The 27683-nt window shown below is 35.5% G+C and overlaps 1 protein-coding gene across 6 annotated transcripts in view; it reads left to right on the top strand.

The window, feature by feature from the left end:
* The window catches only part of LOC128884537 (potassium voltage-gated channel subfamily KQT member 1), a 91578-nt gene that overhangs the window by 30072 nt on the left and 33823 nt on the right, over nucleotides 1-27683 (top strand). For 2 of the 6 annotated variants that reach the window (XM_054137975.1, XM_054137974.1), the window contains exons 3-10: nucleotides 2943-3033; nucleotides 7636-7762; nucleotides 9605-9780; nucleotides 10741-10881; nucleotides 13541-13651; nucleotides 14093-14299; nucleotides 19032-19052; nucleotides 24473-24723. In XM_054137975.1, coding sequence (XP_053993950.1) covers nucleotides 2943-3033; nucleotides 7636-7762; nucleotides 9605-9780; nucleotides 10741-10881; nucleotides 13541-13651; nucleotides 14093-14299; nucleotides 19032-19052; nucleotides 24473-24723 — 1125 coding nt within the window. Of the gene's footprint in view, nucleotides 1-2942; nucleotides 3034-7635; nucleotides 7763-9604; nucleotides 9781-10740; nucleotides 10882-13540; nucleotides 13652-14092; nucleotides 14300-19031; nucleotides 19053-24472; nucleotides 24724-27541; nucleotides 27602-27683 lie in introns of all 6 variants that reach the window. The other 4 variants (XM_054137972.1, XM_054137971.1, XM_054137973.1 and 1 more) reach the window with 4 other exon arrangements.

The raw sequence follows: 27683 nt of genomic DNA, 5'->3' as shown, positions 1-27683 counted from the left end.
ATTATATTATATTATATTATATTATATTATATTATATTATATTATATTATATATTAATTTATATTATATATATATATTTTATATATTTATTACATTTCCTATGTATATTTTATACATACACGTGTAATAATCCTCCCCAAACATGATCTCATGATTAAAAAAAATTGAACGATAACACGAAATTATATTCATAGAAATGATAGAGTTAATAGAGATGAAGAATTTGTAAAAATAATTCTTTCACGCGATGCTTTTTATGGTAAAACATATTCTAAGATAACAAAGCAAATATGAATGAAGTCCTCATTCACAGTATAAATTATTTGAAAGCAACAGCTTCCCCGATGAAGCTTCCTTATTGTAATAATACCTTTAACGTTGCTGATTATTAAGACCGATTTCACCGCAAAAATCAAAAGCATCTCGTCTCATTCACTTGAGAGCTTTCTGTTTGGATGAATAACGACGGTGTCGTGTCACTGAACGTCTTTAGAATCCGAGCGAATTGTATGCTCGCCAAATAGGTATGCGCATAGCAAACCGAAAGGTTAAACGTCATGTTAATTACTGTAATTTAGAGGGAGACTCGTATCCTGCGGAGTAGAGTTATCTCAATGTACACAACGGACTGTATATGTTTGCCCAACTTTGGGACACGATTAATTACGCGATTGCGAAGTTAATCCATCCTGGAAAGTTCTGTTCCGTGGTTTAACGCACTGGGATAATAAAAATAGTCGTTGGTGGTTAATTCTGCGGTTATTGGAAGCTAGATTTATAAGGAAGTTTAGAATTATGAAATGGGTTGTTATATTGGGATCAGATCGATTCGTTTAGAGTAAAGATGTACATTATTTGGTGTTATGATTAATCTTACTCGACTGAGACATTTAAAGAGATTCAAGGGTGAATTAAGCGACTGAAAGTAGATTGGATTAGTCTACAAATCTTGCACAAATATGATCCAATACAAAATTTCTTGGAAGGTACATTACTCCACTAAAATAACCTCAGACAGTGCGTTATGAATTATCAGAAGGTTGAGGAGTTAACCAGAACAGTCTCAAAAATATTAATGAATCTGTTGAATCCATTATGACTCCTAAAGAACCGTTTTAAATTTATAAATGTATGAAAAGTGGAAATGTAGGAAAATGTATGAAGACACCGTAAATTTTAATTTTTTATCTGTACATGTGAAACATCCACAGTCCAAGCATTTATACAACCAAAAGAAACCAAAAGCTTTCATTAGTACTCATCAAATAAATAAATGTTAAAAATTGTCTAAGTTCAGTATATGCATTTTCAATTAATTATTCACTTAATCGTATTAATGAAATAAATGTATCAATGAATGTTCAGCATTGATTTATTGGTACTGATAAAAGCTTTTAACTTGTACCTTGTTACGATGTTTTTTTTTTTTATTTTGACTCTCAACTGCATAATGTAACTCGTGGATTATATTAACGGTGCTCGCTAATTGCAATCGAACGCGTTTACAATCCACTTCAGGTCTCATTACGAACAGAATCCACCTGTCGCGGACAATTGAACCTGGTTTTATATTATTCCGTGCTCCGAGAGCCGGCTTCGCGCTATTGTGCGAAAGCTTGCACACGCGAGTCGGCTGGAGGCAAGCGGCGGTCGCGACAAAACAGCGTATCGCGGCTCGCGACGGGGAAAAGCTTTTTCTCTAAAAATAAACGCGTTGTCGGCCGTGTCTTTTCGCCAGGGGACCGCGTGAATTGCAAGACTCGGAAGCACGTGTCGCTGACGCCCTAGTTAGGAGCGCCGGCGTCGCCTCTAAATGTCCCGATGATAAAACGGTTGAAAATCTATACGTAATGCATGCGTACTCCCTGTGTTTATAAATAAGTATCTCTCCCCGTGACCCGATCGCCAGTCGCCCGATAACGAGCACCGCGACGAAAGTAACGCGTTCGAGCGTTTCATGAATATCCAACGACGATGATTCGCCAGAAAACGGGGGTGGCGATCAAATTCTGTGGCCTCGAACGTTTCAGACCCTTTCCGTAGGTTGCTTGAATGTCGCCAAATGACTCCTATCGAATAAGAAACGTTACAAACACTGTGCTCGGGTAAAATTGCTTAAATTATTCGATACGTTCTGTTTCTTCGATGGCGGATACCTGAGCTTAGGGGGCGAAAATATTTTTCTTTTGTTGAGGACTGGAGAACTGTTAAAACGATAAATATATTATGCAAATAAAAATAGAAGGACATGTTAAACGAGAAACCTTAAATTCTGAATGTATCTGGTACTACGATGACAACAGAAACAGTGACAACGCGTGTAATGCCCATTTGCTTCGGTTGAAATAGAGACGAACAGTCTTCTTAAGAAAACAGCTTCATTAATTGAAATGTTTACCTTTTCAGTCAAGACTTTACCATCGCCCTGTTATCAGGCCTTCAATTCGATTTGTATAGTCTTCCTAGTGACCTGGATTCTATACTATGTACTCCATACCTTAATTGTTAATATCAGTATAATAATGCGACATATACCTTGAGATAATTATAGAAATACATTTTTCTTAAATTTTTCTTCAACATATATTTAGCACGCACAGATCAAAATGTACATTGAAATTTGTATGTGTTTACAGAAATGTACAAAGAATATCATTTAACGAATTGAATTCAACAAAGGACGATTCCTTGTGTGAAATTAAGGGATGACTAACCAATTCAGTCCTTGTTGAGAGCAGTTTATGAACGACGTTTCCACTTGTTGCATTAAATCGTCTTAGAAGTTCATAAAATAAAATTGTATTAATTGTCTGGCGAAAATGAGATACTTGGTATTTAGACGAAGCCTGAATATTACGCATCGCGTTTTTAACGGATACTGCATTAACAACTTAATTATGTTTATTAAAAATATATGCTGACACAGACCTCTTGTTTTTCAGGTTCATGGTGGTATTGGTGTGCCTCATATTTAGTGTTCTGTCAACCATAGACCAGTACAGTAACTTCGCGAACGAAACCCTGTTCTGGATGGTAAGTTCTACCTAGGTATTTAATTATCTAACCTAGGTATTTAATTATCTAACTTAGGTATTTAATTATTTATCTCTGTAATTTTGATCAAAAGCTTTGATCAAAAGCGGTTTCCCGAAGAGGACCTCAATGGAAGAATTAACACGTCTATGAATTTGTTTAAAAACAAATCATTTTCCTGACATTTGATCAACTGATTATACAGACAAAATTTTATTATCCAAATTGGTAAATTATTGCTCCCCCTTTTTGTAACCTTGCCAAGAAAACAGTTACTCGAACGAGTTCAGATACTTAGGAAATTCTGTTCCTTCGCGCGTTTTCTCGAATCGAATTACCAAACGAGCGTAATAATCGTGCAAACGGAAAGCTTTCGTTTGCGTAATTTTTAAAGGAATACCTGATCGAATCAAGCGTTTGAGAACGTTCAAGGAAATTCGACGAGAACGGAATTTAACGAAATCGGAGATGAAAAGTTGTTTGTACATTCCCGAAGCGGAATGAGAAATTTTACGTAAAGAACAGCGATGGAAACTTTTATGCGAACGGACCGACTGCAGTTATTAAATTCTTCGAATACTGGAATGACCAAATGTAACGATTTTTTCCCCGAAAATGTGTTTTCCATCGTCGGCAGTCGAATGTAATCAAATAACGCGGACAATGGGAGTTTTATGTACCACGGCTCGATGTTTAATTTTTGATTGTTCTCGTGCGAGTTGAATTGTAATATTCAATCGGTGTGTTACGATTTTATTTTTAATTTCCCATCGACCAATGACTTTATACGGACGTATTCGCGGCCATAGTTCCATTATTTTCTAAATTATTCGACAGGTCTGTTTCGAATTTATTACGTTCAGCATATTATTATTATCCAGTTCAACTTTACCATTATTAATATAAAATTCAATATATATATAATTCAATATATATATACGTTTTTGAGTTCCATATTACTTTTCCTATTTTTGTCTTTTATATATATATATATTAATATATTATTATTAATATATATATTATATATAATTATATATTATTATATATATTATATATTGAATTATATATATATATATATTGAATTTTATATTAATAATGGTAAAATTGAACTGGATAATAATAATATCCTGAACGTAATAAATTTGAAACAGACCTGTCGAATAATTTAAAAAATAATGGAACTATGGCCGCGAATACGTCCGTATGAAGTCATTGGTCGATGGGAAATTAAAAATAAAATCGTAACACACCGATTGAATATTACAATTCAATATATATATATATATATATATGTTTTTGAGTTCCATATTACTTTTCCTATTTTTGTCTTTTTTTTTATGAAATTTTATTTAGTTGTTTTGAAAAAGTATATGCTATTTGGCTATAATAATTATTAAACAATATTATCTATCACTCAGAGAAAGTAACAATGGTTTAACAAAAGAATAGATTTTTTTTATAAAGAGTATAGGTCAAATGAAAAATTCTGTAAGCGAAGGATTGAATATAAATACAGAAATGCTTTTTTAAGCTTGACCAAAGAATATACTGGTCAATAATGTTTCTCTTGTTTCCCGTGTTGGCGAAGATAAATATTTTGCAGATGGGTAACACGATTTTGCAAAACACGCGAAACGATCATTACAGGTACTTCTCTAAGTTGATAAATGATGCAGGCTTGTGTGCAAGAATAGAATAATGAAGTGTATGGTCTGAAAGAACAAGGTAAACCTTCCTGATTTCATGATAACGTATGTGCGCATGATATTTTAAAGTCAATTATTTTATATCACTTTCACACTGTCTTCAGTCATATTTTATTCTTGAAGGACACTGGATAATATCTAGAACAATGTTTGTCCTATAATATTTAAATTCATGTGATAAAAACATCGTAATTACATTGTATCACGTGTCATATAGTAAAGACACTTCTGATTAGAATTTAAGGTATACGTTGGTGCTTGAAGTTATGTTACAGCTTTTCGTATAAACTGAATGGAATTACCAAATGATAATTAAGTTACAGTATGTAAATTACGGAAACCAAAAATAGAAGAATAATACATGAAAGGTGTCAATACAAAAGATTTTTTGAAATTCTTAATAGAATTGAAATGATAGAATCTTCAATGCTGCAGGTATTATTTTATTTCAAATAATACTAAAAGCCGCATGTTACTATAAACATTCAAATGCAGCGTTTCGATAAACCAAACGTAAATCTTGCCTTTACTCCTGTGAGTAGGATTTATAACAAAGAATCTGACAATCGACGTTCAACTCGACGTTTGCAATTAATCTTTGACGACAGTTTAACCAGAATGAGACAAGATCACACGACAATTTGCTCACGAAGGTTTCCAAGCATTTGGAATTCCGCCTCGCTTACGAGATTCCTAGCGACACGAAACCGTCACTTGGTTGCCCAAGCCATTATGCAAATGTCAGGGAATAAAGAATATAGAAGTTTGGGGTACCGTGGAGGGACTGGCAACCGCCCCCACGTGCCAGCCCCTACTCGAGGGGTGTTCCGTGTATGCTTGTCCTCGTCCATTGTCAGGAGGTTCGTAGATTCTCCTTATGTACCTCGGGTACACACCGTGGAAAGCTTTTTACGCGCATATTACGAGGTTTGACAACTTGGCGTTTTCGCCCTAATGACAGGCTGCCCCTGGCTTCCGACTTTCTGCCACGTGACGTCCTAAAAATAGCGTCGTGAGACAGTCCACCTAACAGTTCCTTTTTCCAGAAAACATTTCTGCTTAATTTCTTTCGGTCAGCGAAACCCCTTGTCGTAATAATAATTATTAGAAAATACGTGGTTCGAGGAATAGATGAAAGAGGGGTGATTTAGGTATTTATAGGTCGTCAAATAGGAGTTGAATTAATCACAGAAGATTAGGTTATAAAGAAATTGTATTCATTTGCTAGTACTTGTGTTTCTTTCTATTAGCACAGTGCCAATTGTATGCGATTTAAAATATAAGAAAACATTGGTAGGTACTAGTGTAATATAACAGATGAGAGAATTCATTTTCAAAAGATGAAGATATTTAAGGTCGCTTAGGATGAAAATAAAAACAACTAGACACTTGAATAGAAAATACTTGATTACTGCTATGACAGTATTCTAATTATATACATTGTAAACAACAATAGAAGATTAGAATAATTGTCGCATTACCCAGCGTTTGTAAGTGCTCTGACCAGTCATTAGTTTTAATTCGCCGACAGTGGCATAATTCGCGTGTGATATTGACCTTTCCGAAACGAGTCTGAAATCCTGATAAAATATCACGAGATTCCCAAGCATTACGATTCTGTCATCGATGTTCCCATTTTTCCACAACGTCGTGGCGTTAAAATAAAGGTCGTACAATCGATATAACATCTCTATATACCGTAGCACTCGTTGCATATTTATTTTAGGAACGAGGAATTAATGACTGGGCTAGCATAGAACGTCATCACGGAAATGCCCTCCTTGCTATTACGATTGCCGGTTCACCAAGGCAATTATTTTTACATTTCTCCTGTCCACAATTCGCGTATTGATTTGTTCATTTAGCTGTGTCTAAGCATCGCGGTTTCGACGCGCACGTCGTTTTATCTTTATAGGTATAATTGTTCTCCAAACCTGTTTAACTGGAATTTTATTCATAGAATTCCTCTCGTATCCACTCTTTTAACTGCCATTTATCATTTGCCATTTCGTTTCATATTTCGCGTCCTTTAACATCCTTTATTTCGATTGGTTAACAAGTACGGACAACTTCGGTTTTTTATTTCACCGCTGTGAAAAAATTTTAATTGAATTAATTCAGGAGGTGTATGAATTCTATACGTTTTTCATACTTTAATTGGAAATATTTGGTTGCGTGAAATTTTCGTATAGAGAACATATTATACCTGAATAATTGCTGTATAAAATTTAAAGTGAATATTTGATATTGTACAATGATATTGAGAATCGAACGTCATGTTTTCAGAGAACACGCACGATATTGTGTACATTTTATTCATACTTCCTTTAAATTAATAAAATAACTCATCTGTTAAGCAATTTATATTTTATATAGGATTGAATACAAATATTTAACTTTAGGTTTAACATAGTTCTTGTATCTTTCATAATATAGAAATATTATATTTGCGTGGTGTATGACAGTATAGTACCGAAACATAGTCACGAACACTCCAGAATGGAGTACAGGTTTATAAATAAATTAAAGACAAAAAAAAACGGGAATTAATTAAGGTGTAGAAATTAATTCTCTGTCTCCATATTTAATTACTTATAACTCCATTCAGAACAGAAATATTTACTCAATATCACATTAAAGTATCAATCTCCATAGTAATAAAACACACAGATTTCTTCGACATTTGATTTTACAATTATATACGCTTTCTTAGAATATGTTTTTTCCTTATAAATAAATGATCTTGTTATGTTTAGTTCATTTTAGAAAGGTATGGAATTAATTTCTGTGCCTAATATTAACGAGAAAAGTATTATTCGATGTTTAAAGAAATAAGCACGTATAATATAACTGTGAGAGCCTATGATTCACCGAATGAATTTTTATCCATTTCCAGGAAATATGTTTGGTGGTATTCTTCGGTGTGGAATACATGGTGAGGTTATGGAGCGCAGGCTGCAGATCGAAGTATATGGGTTGTTGCGGCAGACTGCGATTCATACGGAAGCCGATTTGTATCATAGGTGAGTGCGTCCCCCTAATGCGTACCGAGACCACTTCAATCACGCAATGCTCGAGCTAATCCAATATGCGCATTGTCCAGTTGTCGTGGCCCAGAATTGGATCGGGAATGTAGCCTCTTTGTGTCGCAAGCCGACTCGACCTCCGGTCAAAACTTCCATCTAGTCAAAATTGTTTCGAGCCGTGCTGCGCCCATCAATTATCGCGTGTATCGATACCCGTTACATCTCTGCCATGTTTCTCGTTGCCAGTCGAATATTTTCAAGCTGGGATAAACAAACATTTAATTATTATTATCTTCCTGGATGTTTGCCTTTCCAACTATACTTTTCGTTGTCTAAATTTCGTATGAATTTTCGTATAAAAAATAAAATATCCTGTGAGTGTCATTTAGAATTGTACATTTTATGATTCAGCCAATTTTTGTTGATAGAGTGGGAAAATTAAAATAAATGAATTGAATCGATAGAGAGGCAATGACTTTATTTAATGTTGGCAATAGTCGAGGAAACGATTTCACTTTATTTTTACAAAACTCTAGTGGAATTTTGATGTATTTCGACATTTTATCATCTATAAATATTAAATTTTCGACAGCAAAGGCTGATGTACAGCACCACGCCATTCGTCATCTAGCTCCGATTTGACAGTAGATGGAATATATCTCGTATTGATGCAATGTCCCATTTTTTTATAAAATGTTACTCTTCCATGGAACATCCAATGATAATGAATGTGGACTCGTTCAAAAAGAATGTATATTACAGAAATACAATTTTTCTACAAGTTCACGTCTTATACTGTAACCTTGGATAAAGCTTCTTTTGACAAATGTTACCATTTATTAGATTTAATCACTTTTACTACCAGCTAAGATAAAGTTTCTTTGATCTACTTATCACTAATAATTTTTTAATGATTATGACACTATAAATAAAATTCTGTCAAACTAGGTGTCTCGTCATCAATTCCTCTCGAGTGCGAAGGCACGATAACGAAGAACCAAAAGGGTTCGTAACTTCGTATCGTGCTTTTATAGAGAAACATAGATGTTATTCTCCGTCGCATAATTTCTAACACTTCCGTGGAACGGTTCCGTAATTCCTCGAGTCGCTTTATGTTGACTCCGTATCGATCACGTTTTTCGCCAGAGAGCGCGTAATTAATCCGCGTGAAAGGATAGGTAAGATCGCTTCATCGAGGCTCGTTAGATTAGAAACGATTGCGGTAACGCGACGTGATTCGCGAGTGTTCTTTACGGCCGAGTAAATTGTAACATCGAGCCGGGTATTAATCGGATCAGGCATCGCGTGTTTATTGGTAGGGCCAATTCCACGCGATCCATTCCCATGCAATATTCAAGTTTGTGGGACGTCACGCAGTGAAATGTCATCGGCCACGCATCAACCGGTTATTATACAGCGCGCGGCGTAAGCAAGCCATTTGGCTCAGGTCTCGTATCAATGAAAACCTTAAAAAAAATGGGGAAAGTGATAGTAACTTACCAAACCAAACATCTAACCAAAGAATACAAGTTGACTAAATCTGATCTTTACCAAATTGAAACAGGAACATACTATGAAACAAATAGAAAAATAGGGAAAAGGGAAAAGGTATAAATATTTATTTATTACATTAAAAATAAAAACCATTTTCCATATCTTCATGATGTTACATTTTTTACATAAGCATTTAATAAAAATTACGGGTGATTTGTATACTTAATAAAATTAACTCCAATATTTTAAATTAAAAGTATTCACTTCTAAATCCTTTTTCACAAAAGCAAATTTGTCTTTTTCTTTATTATTAGTGTAATTAAAGAGAAATTTTACTGTCGTCAGATTTAATCGTGGTGGTCGCATCTATGGTGGTTTTGTCGGTGGGAAGCAACGGTCAGGTGTTTGCCACATCCGCCATAAGGGGCATCCGATTTTTGCAAATACTACGAATGCTCCACGTCGATCGACAAGGTGGCACGTGGCGACTTCTCGGTTCTGTCGTTTTCATTCATCGTCAGGTATGTCGGTGAATAATAAATTAATTCTTACTTTATATACAAATTCGATACAGTACCTCTTTGCTTATAAGCATTGTTTGTTTATTTATAGGGTGAATGTAACGATGTTCATCCAGTATTGACAATTAAAATTTATTTGTCGTTTGCATACAATTTTTATTATGAAAAGATTGGTGTTCTATACACCATGGAATTTAATCTACTAAAAATAGGAATTTGTATATTTATCGTTGTATTTCCGTGAGAATATCATCAATGGATACACCGTGCTACAAAATAAAAGAGAATGTCGCAACGATACCCAAGCAATACCCAGTAATTTCAAATGTTGATTAATGGAACGACAGTGTGTCCCACCTACTTTAAAAGAAATCTTTCATCGGTGCTTCATGAACGTTTACTATCGGAAAATTATTCGATACGAAGTTCGTTGGTCTGCGAATAGCTTGATTTTCAATCCCAGCGGCAAACGAACTTCGATCGTCCACGTAAATTGGCCGCAGCTTTCTGCGATGCATTTTCAGTTGTCGCCGAATGAAATTACAGAAAAATAGATCTGTCCCCCGATTTACAAGGAAAATTAGTTCCTCGGGATACCATGTAAATCGATATCCTAGCATTCTGTTCGGAAAACAATATAAACCAACGAATAACACAAAATTCCTGTAATTTGTCAGTTACTTAATTATATTAATTTATCCAAACGTAAAATAAAAGAAAAATGGAAATAAAACGGAACAGAATATCAGTTTGTTGACGAAATTATAAATATTCGAAACTATATTTTATAAATTTAATTTCTTTAAATTTCTTTATTCTTAACTTCTATAAACTTCTCTAAACTTCTATAAATACTTTTCTTTTCTTTTATACTTTTTTATATAGAGATTTAATCGGATTATAATATAATAATGGTGCAAAGAAGAACTGTATTAAATGATTCTCCTTCGTAACTTTCAGGAGCTGATCACGACGTTATACATCGGGTTCCTAGGTCTTATTTTCAGCAGTTACTTCGTGTACCTTGCCGAAAAAGATGCTGTCGGGCCCGATGGAAAAACAGACTTTTCCAGCTACGCCGACGCACTGTGGTGGGGAGTGGTAAATATAATTATTCCTAAATGCTTGTTATTTGTCGCTTCTTTTAATTTCTTTATGTGGTCTTGTATTATGTTGTATCATAATTAGATGCTTCTATAATTTCACATAGTGCTTTTATTTCTCCTTCATTATCTTAGTAAGTGTTCATCATGTAGATCGTTATTAATAATTTTGTGTAATTACACGGTTTCTCCATTTCACAGAATATGATCTTTTAACAACTGCCATCTGTGCATCAGAGTCCTTTAATTACTGCCGTTAAAAAATGTTAATATTTCCAATATTGCCACCTACAATTTTCAAAAGCCGTGAGAAATATAGAAATATCAATTTTATATCCACATGGCTTTATTTTTAAATTTTCCCTTGAAAAATATTTTACTATAATTCTGTGAATCTTTTGGACCTAAAAACTACTTCATCCCTCCCTCCCTTTGTATCTTTTCGTCCGCTTTTAAGAAACTTTTAATAATAACAATATTCAACGTACTCGTTACGAACTGGACGAGTGATCGTTGACATCGTTCGAAATTGCCTTTCAAGGGGAGAAATATTTTCGTTGCGGTAGAATACGTGGAAAGCATCCTTCAATCGGTTGCTCCCTATCGATAAATCTTGATGCTCATTTACCCCACTTTCATGTACTGTTTTCCTTCGTCACGCTTCTTTTTTTTTCTTTTTCATCCATCGATGGCGCGCACTCGTGAATGCATTTTTCATTCATCGTCGATTTCATCCGGCCGTGTAAATGACGAGTGCAGGAATTATCTGCGAAACGATGCATCCACTATGCTGCGCGGCGATAAATGCGTTTTTATCCATCACCGAGGACTCCCCGCAGCCGCTAATAGGCGTGCTTTTCGCTCGTTCATGCGAATTTCAAGCTTAACTCGCGACAGCGTAGACCAGTGATTCTTAACCCTTTTAAGCTTACTGTGCTACTTTTAAAAAGATTTTTTAATAAACATGTAAGCGGTGTTTAAGATACAGAGATTTTATTTATGATATTTCGATAGAAAATGAATATTATTCTAGAAATGGACAGAACAGTGTTGAGAAATAGTTATTACTGATTCTCGATGCAGAAGAAAAATTTCAACCCAGCGTACTAACGTATGTTATATCATTGTAAAGGGTTACAAAATTATTTTTTTGTAGAATTTAATTACCTTTAAAATGTACTTGAATCATTTCTTGACATTTTTCGAAGTTTTGGATGTATGGCTGAAAAAAGGAAAAATATACAAGAGGGTTAATACAAAGGTAACCATCTTTAACCATCGATCGAATTTATTTAAATAAGATCTTGAGATGAGAACATAAAATTTGAATATGAAGTTTCTTTGGAATACATTCCAAAGATTAGCGGGCTATTACTCAGGACAAAGGATTGTTCAAAGGACATTAAACAAATTGGCAATTTGCATTCAATTTACTTTGGACGACGCGAAAATATACCCAAATGAAAATTTTGTAAAATTAAATTCTTTCTACGAACGTGTAAAAATTACCAGCACGAAAGATTCGATTAAATAAGCAGAATGCATTCGTATGTATGTACATATCTCGGTCTAATAAGCGTCCAGCTCGTTCGGTTTCTATTAGCGTGAATAATTAATTCAGTCCACCGATTTCGCTCGTTACTCTGGAACGGGTTTCGTTGAACGTAGTGTACGGGCTTAATTGTATGCGCGGTGCCGGTCGCAAATGTTTATTAAGCGGTGGACGCTAATCATTCGGAAAATATGCCTGTATTTGGAGTTTCAGTGACGATGAATGCGCGATCGATTAAAGCGGGCACGAATGAGTGTGGATTTAAATGCGGTTGTGTTAATGTCGTCCCGTGGATTGCGACCGTTTGATTGTTGTTTGATTTTGACGAGTGAAAATTGCACAATCGAGACGTTTTCAGTTGAATTTCAAAACAACCGGGTTGATTCGATTCAAAGCGATGATGAACGCCATCGAATTTCAGTTTCGGTAACGTTGTGTTTTCATTTAGCTTCGATTACGCCGCTTGCGGCTAGCGAATGCATTAAAATATCGTATGACGTCGATTCGAATTTTGGAATTTCGGGGTACTTCTGTCCTATGTTTTTGTTACTACTGCACCGATTGTAAAATAGACAGTTTATTAATACTTTCAGAGGGAATCGTGTATTACATGATTACGTAGACTACTTAAACCAAATAATATTGTAGTATTCATTGTTGCTGATTCCTATCATCATTTTTTTTTTTTTTTATGAAAACATATTTCTAACATTTATTTCGATTACTTATAAGATGCGAGTTGGACAAATAACTTCAATTGCAGCAATTTTAAGATACTTCAGACAGCATGACGAAGCTCTTCTAGTCTCTTTTTATTATTTGAACAGTACATCATCCTAAGTGCCCTGTTAGCGGAAATATAAAGTTACGTAGAAGTTTACTTCGAAACATGCTCGCAGCGTTACTTTCTTACCACCAGTATTTACTTTCATATTTTTTTCACTTTTCTCGGTACATTCTGAATACACATTTATTACTTCTATATAAATAAGACGTATTTATTCGTTTTACTATATTGCTTGTGAAATTAATTCTACAAACAATTACCTATAATGCTATTTATTTTATTGTGCTATAAGAGGGTTTTCTTTTTTGTATTGCTCAGATCACCGTGACCACGATCGGATACGGTGACACTGTCCCACAAACGTGGATGGGAAAAATAGTCGCTTCGTGTTTCAGCGTATTCGCAATATCCTTTTTCGCACTTCCAGCTGTGAGTATAATTCGTATATCTACCAGAATCCTGATAGAAACTAACTCTTAAAATACTTTTTTTCGCTAAAATCACTTTCAACTTTTTAAGACATGGACGTTTGATGTGACGTAGAATATTGTTTGTAACTTCGATAAAAATTGAGCAGGAGAATTGATAACTCAACAAAATCTCCTACAAACATCTATAAGCAAATGTACCAAATTTCAAAAATTTATGTTAAGTACTTCAGGTGCAAAAGAATGATGAAAATTGCCTAGAATCTGTTGAGAAAAGAGAGTATTATAAAAGTATTACAAGTTTACTGATGATGTGTGCATAAATGAACGTGCATGGCTCAAAGAAGTATAGTTAATAAAGGTTGAGAGAAACGTACGAGAAGAGTTTGGAGCGTTTCGGAGTAGAGGACCACCTTTAAGGACGAATAAATCTTCGTTTCAGGGTATATTGGGCTCCGGTTTCGCGTTGAAGGTCCAACAAAAGCAACGTCAGAAGCATTTCAATCGACAGATACCGGCTGCTGCCATGTTGATACAGTGCCTCTGGAGATGTTACGCCGCCGACAAAGCCATCAACAGTGTGGCGACCTGGAATATCTATATAAAGGATCCAGCCCCTGCCGGACAACCCTCCACGCCTCTGGGAAAGGTAAGCTTTCGCGACTCTTTGCCCGAGTTCAGTGGCAGTAGCTACTAGCCGTTGGTTGTTGATGTGTCTAGTTGCTTACGATGTTACTCGATCGTCTTTATCGAGGCCGACAGGTTGCGATTTTCGTTCTTTGCTGTTATAGCGTTTGGGATCGTTTCAGTCAGCGACTCGTGACCTTTGTTTCCTTTATCGTTCGAAACGTCACGGTCGAGAACCCGCTTTAAACGTTCACTCGTTTCTGGAGCGGTCGAAACTTAGTTTACTGCAAAATTTTGACTGAGAAAGTTGCCGGGATTACGATTCAACTAAAGAAGTTACGGAATACGTGATGATGTATTGATTAATCGCGTTGAATGTTTTCAATGATTGTTAATATTTTATTGTTAATATATTAATATTTTTTAAATTACTGATACGAGATAAACTATGTTGAGGAAAAAGAGTACAAGCTATGTAGAGTTATATATGTGTAGTTTTGGAACGAGTGGTATAATCAGGCTAGTTGATAGTTCGCAGTGAGTAGAACTCGTCTGACCCGTCTGACCATTATTCGCTTTTTCTACTTGATTTGGTGTTCCAATACTCTCGACTCTCTAAATAATGACCACGTTATGATATTATTTACTTTATCTGGTCGAAACTAATCTAGAAAGTAAAATTGACAATAAACAAATAAAATTATGCCACCCTTAATATTTATAAATCCCAAGATTAGTAGGAATAGTATAAACCAGACATAAACATCCAGTGAACTTCCGAATCAATTATCTCATAAACGAACAATTGTGCAAAAATATTTGATTCTATTGTTGCGATGTATTTTTACACACAGAATCACCTAGCATAAACAAAATCTACCAGACAAAACGAATATTTGTTTAGATAAGCCTAAATGTGAAAATTATTAACAGAATGAAAAAAAAAAAGTACTGAAGTGATACAGTGCAAATATATAAAGGTACCTCATTTTATTAGCAATAAAAATACTAAAAAATCGTAATAGTTGACACTTAAAAATAAACATTGACTTTCGTTGCGTGCCATTTGCATTGTCACAAACCAGATGGTCAAAGGGTTATCGAAGTACTCTTTTACAGAATTTCTATCCGAACGATCGCTCGCGTTATCGATTAACAAACCGGACGGTCACCGTCAAGAAACGTCACGCATACACGCGGAGAATGTTTTGACGTGACCACGTCTGTCCGTTGCTATCTTGAACAACTAGTGTGACTGCCATTCAAAACTATCAGCTATCAACAAACACGTGTGACGAGAAATTAATTGAACCAGTGAAGAACACTGTTGATGTTTAGATTATTGACATTTAATCAATGAAATGTAAATTTATTCCTTGATTTTTTAATTTTGAAATGAGGAAGGTGATTCAATATTATGTGCTGTTTCAATCGTTTGTTAACGATTTGTAATTTGCAATTTGTAATCGTTTGTGAAGTTCGATTCTATCAATAGTGTGTTAGAAGTCATCAATGGCTAAAATTTTGCAGTAATACTTTATAACTCCAGAAACGTTGAAGTATTAGAGTACTATTAAAATATTAATCTAATTGAGATAGAAGAATAAATAATTGATATGAAAATTTAAGCTTGCGAAATATTCAAAGAATACATATTTAATGAAATATTTTTTTTCATTTTGCACACAATTCAATAATGTTTTACCGAGATTACGCGATATATCGTACGTACTACGTTGAGTGGCTTTGGAATGATGTCAGCAAGTTTACAGGCATATTTTTAATCTCAATATTAACATAGTTTGAAAAATTTCAAGTGCTTTAATTAAAATTGTTTTAAATTTCAGCATGCAATTGAAACTTTCACGGCGGTTAAAAATAAAAGTAAAGAATGTGCGCGATACAGTATCGTAGTCCACGTTTTCTGAGCTCATCCAAAATACCGAGTTAGTATGGGGACATTTTAAATATTGAATGTATAATCCCCGTGAAAGAAATTGTCGAACAGTTTCCAGGTTCGTTTCGCCAAAGGAAAAATAATATGAAGCCTGTATAATTTAAAAGGGTATGTGAACATTTAAAATTAAAACAGGACCAGAAATATTGAACCTGGAATTGAACGTCCATTAAACAAAGTAGAATCCTATTTATTGAGAAGATCAAATTATTTTCTCCACATAAAATCGTTTAAAATAAAATTGTCTTTATATCATCCTTATTTTAATTGCAACCATGTTAAGAAACTATCCAACTGAAGAGCAGGATAAACAACAAACATTTAAATTCTTGAACAGTATAACAGGACTTATTTTTAATAAGAGATAGATAACAGAAAAATTAATATAATACAAGTAATAATGCTCTTCATTTTACTTATTCTATTTTAACAATAAATTAATGTACGTGGAATGAAACTTCCAACAGAATTAAATATGGCAAGTAAGAAGTTCGCGAATCCAAGTTCGTTAAAAATTGCCTCTCCGTAATAAATTCTGAAATACGCCTATAAATTCTCTGACAGCATTTTAAAAACGGTCCGCAGGTTACTTATCGCTGAGTTGGGATGCCATAAATCATACAATATTGATTCGACGGTAGCTACTTGCTGGCACGTTAATTCACAGATTAACGTTAGAAGCAAGAGCGAGCGAGAGACAGAGAGAGAAAGAGAGAGAGTGTGTGTGTGTGAGAGAGAGTGAATAGCAATAAATCCTACGAATTCCGTTAAAAACGTTAATCGAATCAGGGTAAACGAAATCCCCGTTGGTTCACACGCAATCGTGGGACCTCGAGTACCCTAGCGAAGTTATGCAGAGAATTTGGCAGTGGATGGATGCAAGCAGAGAATGCGACTTCTGCTCTGTGTTTTCAATGTGCCGTTAAATAACCAGATATTAATATACATGATTGTTGCTCGTAACTATTCGTGTGTTGATGCAGTTCGAATTACGCTTGGAAGCTTTTGCATATTACTCTTTTCGTTTCCCCTCGTTTTCGAACACGATCGATATCTCGCTTCTGTTGGGTTTTCGACTATTTTCACGTTGGGTACGATTATTATTTCGTGTTTTTAAACAAATTGTATCGCGTTTCCCCGCTTACGACGGTTGCTTCTTCTAATGAGCAGTAATTTTCGTTGCGTTTGCCGTTTGAGTTTGAGTTTGCCATGAGTTTTATTGGATTTATACAAGCTGTTGTGCGATTTTCGAAGTACAATCGAAGATGACGCGTTTAATTCTTCGAAAATAAGCGGAAGTCCCATTGTGATTAAATTAAATGTATTTATTTTGTTTACTTCCTCGCGATGCTTATTTTTTAAATATCTTGTGCAAAGAGATAATTATAATGAATAATTTATATATTCAGTTATAAGTTGATTACTTATTCGCTATCCCTTTATTCGTGTTCAATCTGAAATTTCACTAAAACAACATCTCACTTATAGAGATTTATATAATGTTAATATTATATAATGTTAGTATATAATATTTCCCAATATTAGCTTCTTGGACATGAATTATTATTCCTTTGTATCCGTCCAAACATTTTATTCTACAAAATTTTACCAAAATGCTTAGAAGGATATCACGCAATAATTCTTTATCTTAATTCTAATATCTTGCTCCTAATCATACCCCTCTTCAATTATGCTTCGAATTACACCGCACCTCGTACAATTTGGAATGTTGAGTATTTGAAAGTTCGGTGTATGCATAGTTATATCATAGCATTTTGTTTATTTATATTTTCTGTACAATCTGATCGAGAGGGAGATGTCGAAATTGATCAATCGATTCCCGATGCTTAACGTTCCACCTTTTTATTTTCATTTAAAACTAAAATTCTCTCATAGCTCTCGCTTTCGGAACTTCGACACATCGATCGTTCTTGTTATGCAAATCGCTTTCCGCATTCGCTGTACGAGAGGAAAAATATAGTTGAGTTTTGAGTCGCGCGATCGACACGATTTGAATCATTTTTTAATAGTACTCGTGTACATAATTCACCGAATGCAAATGTGTATGTGTGAATCTATGGAGGTGTACTTTTCTTTTTGTAATTACGATTCGTTATTGTGGATTCACGTTTCAGTTCCTTCGCTTTTTATTATTCTCTCAAGTCTCCGCATAAGAACCGTACATTATGAAAATTGTATATTGTTCTTGATTTATCGACGTAATATCCTTGGTTGCCTGATCGTTCTGCCTCAAGGATTTTGTTCGCCGACGTTTTTTACGCTCGTCGCAAAATTAATTTCTGCTAATTCGCCATCTAACGCAATGCCTGCAATGCGTAAATAGAAACGTTCAAGTCGCGTGCTTGACTAGATCAAACTGCTAGAAAATGTATACGCCATTGGAGACATAATTGATCGTATTAAGAGAAAGAAAAAAGAAACGATACAAATTTTAGTAGGAAACGCGTGCAAAGGAGATAAATTTCTACCGAATATTAAAATTCTCTTAGAGATCGTTTCGTGGTAAACTTTTGGAAATCGAGACATCAAAAGATTGTCAACAAATTTCTTCGGCACACTGGTTCACGAATTTCGCGACACATTATGTATTTCTCGCATCTGCTGCCAAAGATTCGCGCGATCCCCGATTCTTTTCCTTCACCAGCGCCGTTTTTCTAAGACGATCGTGTCTTCGTTTATTTATTTTTACTTTTTTTTTTTCTTCGAACCCACATTTGTAAATACAATCAGTGTTCCTTGTGTTGGACGATTATAAAATGTACCTAATATATTTCAGTTGATTTGTGTAAAGAAGATGGTATGTAAAGGCTTTAGATTTATTTCAATTTTTACTCTTTTGCATGTTTATTTATTTACAATTTATCACGTTTCTTTACACACGAGTACCCGAACCGTCTCGTGTTCAACGCCGGGACCATCGATCGCACACGAGTCTTTTGAATTGTGTACATACTCGGTGACGTGGGTTCGTTTTATTCATACAAAGTATCTCTGTTCGCGATACATCTTCTTCGAGACAGGCGAACAAAGAGGTTTGACAACTCCGAGAGAAAGATGCGTAGAAGTTTAAATTTTTATTTCTTCTCAAATCAGTCTGTATTTACTGCGTTTCACCTTTCGATTTTGAGTCGTCTTTAGAACCTAACACTATGATTTATAATTCAATTTAAATTTTTAAATTGAGAATTTACGATTAATTAATAAAATAGAGTATTGAAATACATAGATGAATTAACGTTATTTTTCAAACGTTTGTTGTACGTAAATAAATTTTGAAGAGTGTGTACAGCTTCACAGATATTTTCCTCTTTTGTTTAGAATTTCTGAACGTGTCATTATCACGAACCAAGATACTTGGCCTTGCGATAAGACGAATTCGTGTCATCGAGTACACGATACGCCAGCAAGTGAGACTCAAAATCACTTTTGGCTTCCAAATAAATTATTCACCGATTCGAGAACGTCTCGCTAGCAATCTTTCGTCTCATCTGTACGCGAGAGAGAATCGGTTTTCGAGGATTATGTAACAGCTTTTTGTTTCGCCGTGTTTATCGATCTGCCGAATAAATCATGCAACGCTTTTTATCATCGAGGAAATTTGCATTGGTTCATGGTACAAAAACGCGCTACGCTTTCCTCGCGACGCGTACTCGTAAAGCGCGCTGTTTTTAACGTAACGCGGATATGTAAAAGAAAATTATTTCTTGCGATTCGCGACGAAAGGACACGTGTTTGTATTATTATTTTTTCTTTACTGCACCATTAAGCTTCGTATCACCGCACTAACTCGATGGGATAAAGGTCTGTGTCATGCGATGTGACTTCACGTTTTTTAATTTGTTATTGCGCATGCGCTTGAACTATGTGTGCCGTGTCTGTGTATACGATGGGTATACGTATAACGAAACGCTTATTTGCACAGGGTGGTAATGAAAAACGAGAATTACATTTGCAGCTATAGTTGTTACATCAATTTTCTACTGAATTTTGCATCAAGTATTCTAAATTAAGAGCAATTTTATAAATAAAATAGATTTCATATGACATTTCAGGAAAGATTTGGTCCACGATATTAATAAAAAAAAAAAAATACATATGAAGGATTTCTCGATGGCTATTCGTAATAAAAATTGTTATTCACGCTTGCTTTAACAAATTCAACTGTGTAATTTATTTATTGACGAAAAAACGCTGAATTTGTGAACGATGCAAAAGAATGCAATATTCAAACCGTAAAAATGTATTTTATAATAGTTTACAATTTTTTTACTTGACTTTCGCGGTGATTGCTCGGATTTCAAACTGCTATCAAACATGAATTAAATCTTTTCTTTTTCGTATTTTTAAACTGAAAATAAGCTTCAGTTTTTCTAGAATTTCGAGGTACATCGAATATCCCGTATTTCATTATGGTTTGAATTCTGTTGTTATGTCAGAGGTGACATTTCTTTTTTTTTTCCTTTTTTTTTATGGAAACGGTTCGCTGAATTTTAATAAATGTAATTAGTTATCGTATATCCATATTTATTACCAAATATTATTTTTAGAAATATGGAAGAGAGTAATCTATTTCTTTATATATTAAGGATACGATTATTTTTATTTTCATTGTTCGGAATGTGATAAACATTTTAGTAAATTTAAACAAGTATTCTCGATTTCGTTCACACCCTGTACATCTAACACGGGTTGACAGCAATAGCAGGTATGATTCTGATAAAATTACTCAAGAAATTTCTGAAAATATATTCCACAAGGATGTTTCAATACAATTCCATGACTTGTAATTATACGGGTTCAATTATTAATCTGTAACTAAATTCTTTTGTTTCTAACCAACTTATTGTAGACTATACTAAACAAATATACATTTTCCTTCATTATTGCTTTCACAATCAAACAGTATTCCTTTCTTTAAAAAACAATAACAGTCAAAAACTGAGCAAATAAATTCCAAATATTTTATCAATCAAAAAACGGGAATTCTATTTAACCATTCCATCAAAGAAAAATATTATATGTTTGATTTTGTAACTCGTTGTGGTTGTTCGTAAAATTTCGTCGACCGAAGTGGATCGAAAGCGTGCCACAAAACTCCGTTAATTTCATTTCCAGTAGTACAAACAAAGCGCTTGTTTGCCTTTCATTATTCCGTGTTTACAAATTTCGAGGAAGTAATTTTTCAAGCGCAACGAGAGTTTCAAAACCCTCCTCGAAGCAACATCTTTCGCGCAAGATGTCCGAGGTGGAATCATCCCTGCGTCAACCCAGTGTATGCATACGTGTCGCTGTTTTATTTTCGCATCAGCCTGCAAGCAAAGAAACGGACGTTCGCGTTCGCAACAGAAATGAGAATTTACGCTCGCCACGCTGACGCGATCCTCCCTCGAATTCTTCTGGCGGCGCTTTCTTCGCAGACGAGCGATTGTTTCCTGCATCTTGATAGAACGAGCTGTATTCCACGCAAAACGTTTGTAAGTTGTCACGTTCTGCGAGGAGGATTCAGTTGAAACGCTCCAAAGTGAAACAGCACTCGATTTTCTTAATCGATCACTTCCGAAGAATCTTCGAGCCAAAACCTAAACCGATGTAATTTCTATTTCAAAAAACATTAAATAAATAAAAAAATCACGGTTGGTCATTTTTCAAGATCGAACTTGGCTTCTCTGAAAATACATTCATTCATCAGCTGCGATCGAAACATGCGCTCCTTTATAACCGACTTACGGTTTGGGATAAAAGGTTTTCGCGCGGATAGAATACGTCGTCTCGTTATGGGGAATTTTATGGATTTATGATCTATTATATTCCTTCCGCGTTTTGCTTTGGTATCCTTCTTGAGCGCTTAATGCCGCGAGTCGAGAATATGACGTTAATACGGAGTTTATGTTAGCAGCCCCGAAAACAGGTTTGAAAACTGATACTGACCCAGTTTCGTCATTCGTGCACGGAAACTCGTTTCATTTTCGACGTGGCATCAGGGATGGGGGGTGAGGTGGTTCCTACGTGTATACGTAAAAAAACTCGATAAACTTTTAGGAGAAAGACCCGGGTTTAGTGTCGTGGGTTTTGTTATAGTCTCTCGTAAAATAAAGAAGGATTATTTTCCTTTTTTTTCCGTTGAAAACTGTAGTGGGTGTTACGAGCGTGACGGCAAAAAATCGTGGACGCAATTTCATTAGTCACCTCTTAATCGATCTCATGAATAAATATCGTTCTTTTTATTCAACAAAAATTCCAGACATTTTCCTTCTTCCATTTGTGTATAGTTTTTATAGAAATAATAATTAATGACAATCGTATTTGATTATCTTGTCTCCGTGGGAAAATGTAATGTGACTCATTTATTATAAATACCTTGTCTGTGGGTTCAATTATGAACTGCAGCAGTTTTCTACGTCATACAGACTGATTATTAATTCATAACGCATCCTGCGCTGGTGTATGGATTATCTATTGCTACGAATTATATTGGAGTAATAATAGAGTTGCAGGATATAAAGTGCCTTGAGATGACAAACAGAGAATAATTGTTGGGCCCACTAGAAATAGATGCTATTTTTAAGTACGATAGTTTTCGATTAAATTTATTCACGACCAAGACACTTACAACCGTTACATTTTAGTAAATGTATGTAAAAATAATTTTGTAAACATGGTACGACGCCAATGCCCAAAATTTCTCAATTTTAATTTTACAAAACATTTTTACAGTTTTTACAAAATTCCCATGAATTGGTTTGTTTCAAAAAAGTAGGGCTTGGCTACAGTTACACCTTATAATACTTTGTAATACGAATACCATTTCTATCACGTCTTTTGTGTCACGTCATTGTGTCTGAGTTTCCCTATGTGAAAGGGTTAAATCTCATGGAAATCATACCCTAATCTCTGGATACATAAATCACATTGTGTTCTTCCATCCCGTCAAACACCCTCAAACCTCTCCATTTTTCAGTGCCAGTTTTCCTCGTTATCGAAACTCAAATCAAAATGGAGAGTTTATAAATAAACTGTACACTTAATGTACGTTCCGCGCATGTCAATACGAACAACATAAGCGACACGAATTTTATAAGTTAATATAATAAACGTAATATAAACTAGAATTCCGATAGCAGCTTTATCTTTTTATCAACATCGCGATATATAAATAATAAACGTGATCATTTTTTACATAAATTGTCTAAGTCCTCATGGGACGGTAATTACTTGCGAGCACCTCGATATTTATGCCAGAGTTGATCGAAATACTGTTACATTTCACCTTTATCTCGTCCGTATTCCAATTGCTGGAACATATTCTGAAAAAGAATCGTTCGTCTCGAAGAACCGTTCGACTTTGTCACTGTCCCACTGGTGTCGTTAGCCGCGGTGCAGACGGTCGAACCCTTCCAGTTTCTATCTATAAAGTGCTGTCTAAAATTTTGTATTTAAATCACACCGATCAGATAGTCCAAAGATGTCCATCAACCCTTACGAGGGTTTTCTCGAGAGAGCAATGAAATCCTATATTGACCTTGATAATGTAGACGCACAGTCTCTTTGCTCCCTGAAATAATAAAATCATGCAAGTGTCATCACTCCTTATTTGGACTCCAACGACTGAAACAATCTAATTGTAAACACACATCTTGAAATCGATGCGCATCCAAAATCGACCTTTCAAATATTGACCTTGATGACGTAGACACAGAGTCTCTTTTCTCCCTGAAATAATAAAATCATGCAAGTGTAATCACTCCTTATTTGGACTCCAACTACTGAAAGAATGTAATTGTAAACACACATCTTGAAATCGATGCACATCCAAAATCAACCTTTCAAATATCGACCTTGATAACGTAGACGCAGAGTCTCTTTGCTCCCTAAAATAATAAAATCATGCAAGTGTAACAACCCCTTACTTGGACTCCCACGAATCTAATAAAAACATTTTGATATAGATGCACATAAAAAAATCAACCCTTCGCGATCCTCGTAACGAACTTCTGCGCCTGTCAAGTAAAGGGTCGGTGACGGTAGAACAAGAGAGACCGCGTGACCGCGACGAGCCTAAGTTCTCAATGGGGTGGTGCAAACCTTCGACTAGATGTCGTCGAGCCAGGGAGCTTTTCAGATGGATATCCGTGCTCGGAGCCGAGCTGGTGCCCGCTAGTAGGGGTAGTGCATGTTGTGTTCGACGTGTGTTGTAATGGGAGGGCACCGGGGGTTCAGTCTCTGATGATCCAGGTGGCAAAGAAGGCGAGCGTACTGAAGAGGCGGAAGTCGCGGAACCGGATGGACGTGCAGCAGCAGCAGCAGCAATCGTTGCCGCCGGTCACGATATCCGGCGGCGTTTCCAGTGGCGCTGCCGGCGACGCTGGTGGCCAAAACGACAATCAAAGGATGGAGAACGAGGGTGACGTTATCTTCTACATGGAAGAGCCCAAGGCGGGAACACCGAACCGTGCCAGGCGCGACAACCGGTGAGTCGGTCATTGATTTTCCTCTTCGTTAGGCCTCTTTCACACCACCGTTCACCACTGGCCCGCTGGGGAATCGAAATTATCGGATTACGTTCACCCTTTCGCTATCCATGGCGATTACGATCGTCTGTTGCGAAAAGACCTCTGAGTGGAGTTATTGAAAGGGTACCGAGACCACGATTACATCCCTTCGAGGCATTTTTCTCAGTCGCGAGCTGTAACAGGAGGTTCACTCAAACGGCTTTTTCATTTTAATTTACTTTTGTAGGGTGATAGGTTACAGGTCTGCTTTGATATGTATACAATATCAGGTGTATTAACTCGATAGCTTTAGAAACAGGTAATTAAAGTAACGTACCTTGGAATATGTATATACGACACTTGGAGTAGTAATTGTTAAAGTGGTCGTGGCAAGGAAGGGATAAAAGCTCGGCATCAAACAGTCTCGAACACCTAATCAATGATAAAGTTAGCCAATTTCAGAACAAAATGTCAATACTGAACTAACCAAACTGATCGCGAAACACGATTCACTATTATATTGTAACTTTTATCTCGAAGTACAAATTTAAAACTGCAAAGAAGAAATCCTTTAGATTATATAAAATACACTCATCCAAAAAAAAAGCGTCTTAGTAATTAAAGAATATACGACTTTTTTCAATAATTATTTAAATAGGTCCTACTACCTGTTTCTAAAAAAAATGAGAAAAAAAAAACTTGGAATTAAACATTAATAATCGACGCAGTACGTTTCTTTGAGACCTGGCGTATCACCTTTTGAATTAAGGATGGTCCTTTATGGAAATAGGTAGTTTCTTAATTAGAGAGCGTTTCATTCAGGATTCCATGCTGACTTCTCGGTAAACCTTGTCCAACAACCTTTTACGTGGACGCAATTTGTAGTCGCTGCAGTTGACTGCTAAATGGAGTAATTTCCTTAACGAAACTTGCAGAAAACGGGCCTAAGCACTCGGACTCAAAGGTATACCAGGAATCTTAAACGAAATCTCTTTTATTAAAAAATCATCTGTTTTCGTATAAGATCATCCCCTAAATTCTTCGTGGTCGGTGCACCAGCTCTAAGAGACTTCAGCTGGTGTCGTTGATTAAATTATTAGATCCACCAAGGAAAGAAGAAATATTTTTATGTTTTACAAAGCATTGCCAGCGTACATCTCTGGCTAACACTCTATGGCTTAAAACAGAATGGATAGTCGTTCAATGATATGCGTTACTAGGATATTTTTTTTATAAATTATTCTATAAATTTTAGTTTCAAGATTAGAATCCAAGCATAGCCATCTCACTCCAGTGAAGTCTTAAATCCATTCCACAGTTCGATAATTAAAAATTATTATACATATCCTAGTTTGAAAATGAAAACGCCAGCATCTCACTGAAACGAAACTTGAAATCCATTCCCCGATCGGATCAGATAATAAAATGCAGCGAGCTGGTAATAAGACTGGACCGATTTCTTATCAGACCGAGTGGTTATCGAATGGCTGAGAAACGGTGGTGTGAACGAGGCCAGTTAGCGTTCAGCAAGGTTTCGGGTTGCGCTGGAGTACGAGAGCTAAAGAAAAATGAGTCTAGTGGCTCGTCGAATTGAAACTGAGATTACTTTTCGTGATTTTTGGAAACGAAGGAGAATTTTAACTAATTTTTTGTTCTGTCGAGTGAAGTCAAGCCTCGTGGACGAGTTTTGCTTGAATTCTTAAGTAGGACAAGTTTTATCTTAGGCAGACAGATACTTGTGAATAGTCGGGGCAATTTGCATATTTCCAATCTCCGAAGTCGATTAACTCTTCGGTGATTAAGCTCGAAAAGTTTACTGGGAATTTCCCTTCCCAATAGAGAGGTTTTGGAGAGTGTTTGAATGTTGAAGTAGTTGGAGTGCTATTTTAACAGTTACAGACCTATTCGCGAGTCGCGGAATTTATACCTTAAATTTGTGAAGTTACAAATCGTAAATATGCAATTGTACCCGTAGAAAGCAATAGAATTTTTATCCGTTAATATTTCCATCGCAAGTTCTCTATTTAGAAGACAAGAATTTGGTACCTATAAAATTTGTTCTAAAGCAACTCTCTGTTTTCTAAATCAGTTTAGACAATTTAATACGTCGCATTAGATGCTCAGTGTCAGTCTCCTGGCAACCCGACATCTAATCTAGATCAGGAAGTGTCAGTAATAAATTAAGGAACCCTGATATTAATAATGCCAAATATTATTTAGCAGACGATTGAATCTTGTATTTGTCAGTAATATACAATCATTTAATTGATATAAACAAGAATAGGGTGCATTTACAGGCGAATAGAAAATCGTGAATCAAAGCTCCCATTAATTTCATCGTAAGGAGCTTTCTACGAATATATATTCGTAATATGAGCATGTTTTGTTGACTGAAATCTTTGAAGCTCGAAGCTTCTTGAAGGTCTCGGTTCTTGCAGTTTATACAGTACCAATATCAGTGCATATCGTATACAATATTAATGTGTCCTCAGGCCCCCGTTGAAGCTAGCTGGAATGCTGATGATTCGATGAAACGGTTTTCCGAAAAACTTTAACCAGAAAGCCCTGAATAGTAGAAACTCAATCGTGTTTTATTTCATTTTATTTTTAAAATTTTGGGAAAATTGGTTGTGTCGTATGACAGGCCAAATTTTAAAAGTTACTTTAGAATAGACAGTATAGTCAAAAGAAAATTATACACGTGGTACTTGATTCTTAATTGCACTGCAATAATTTAAGGAGTAAATTTCGAATGCAAAACAAGTTATACTGCATTTTGTTTCCGCCAATACTGCAGCGTAAGTGTATTCACTCTGCCATCTTACCTCTTCGGCCACAAGGAACAAACGTTCTTCAGGTACAGAATGACTAATATTTTATTTCATCGCTAGTAAAGAAGAAGTCGTAGTTTTAGTTCGTATTAGATGCGGTTAGAACCT

This window comes from Hylaeus volcanicus, chromosome 1 (assembly GCF_026283585.1).
Source record: "Hylaeus volcanicus isolate JK05 chromosome 1, UHH_iyHylVolc1.0_haploid, whole genome shotgun sequence".
NCBI classification, from domain to species: Eukaryota; Metazoa; Arthropoda; class Insecta; order Hymenoptera; family Colletidae; genus Hylaeus; species Hylaeus volcanicus.
This window is presented reverse-complemented; position numbering and strand designations above follow the sequence as displayed.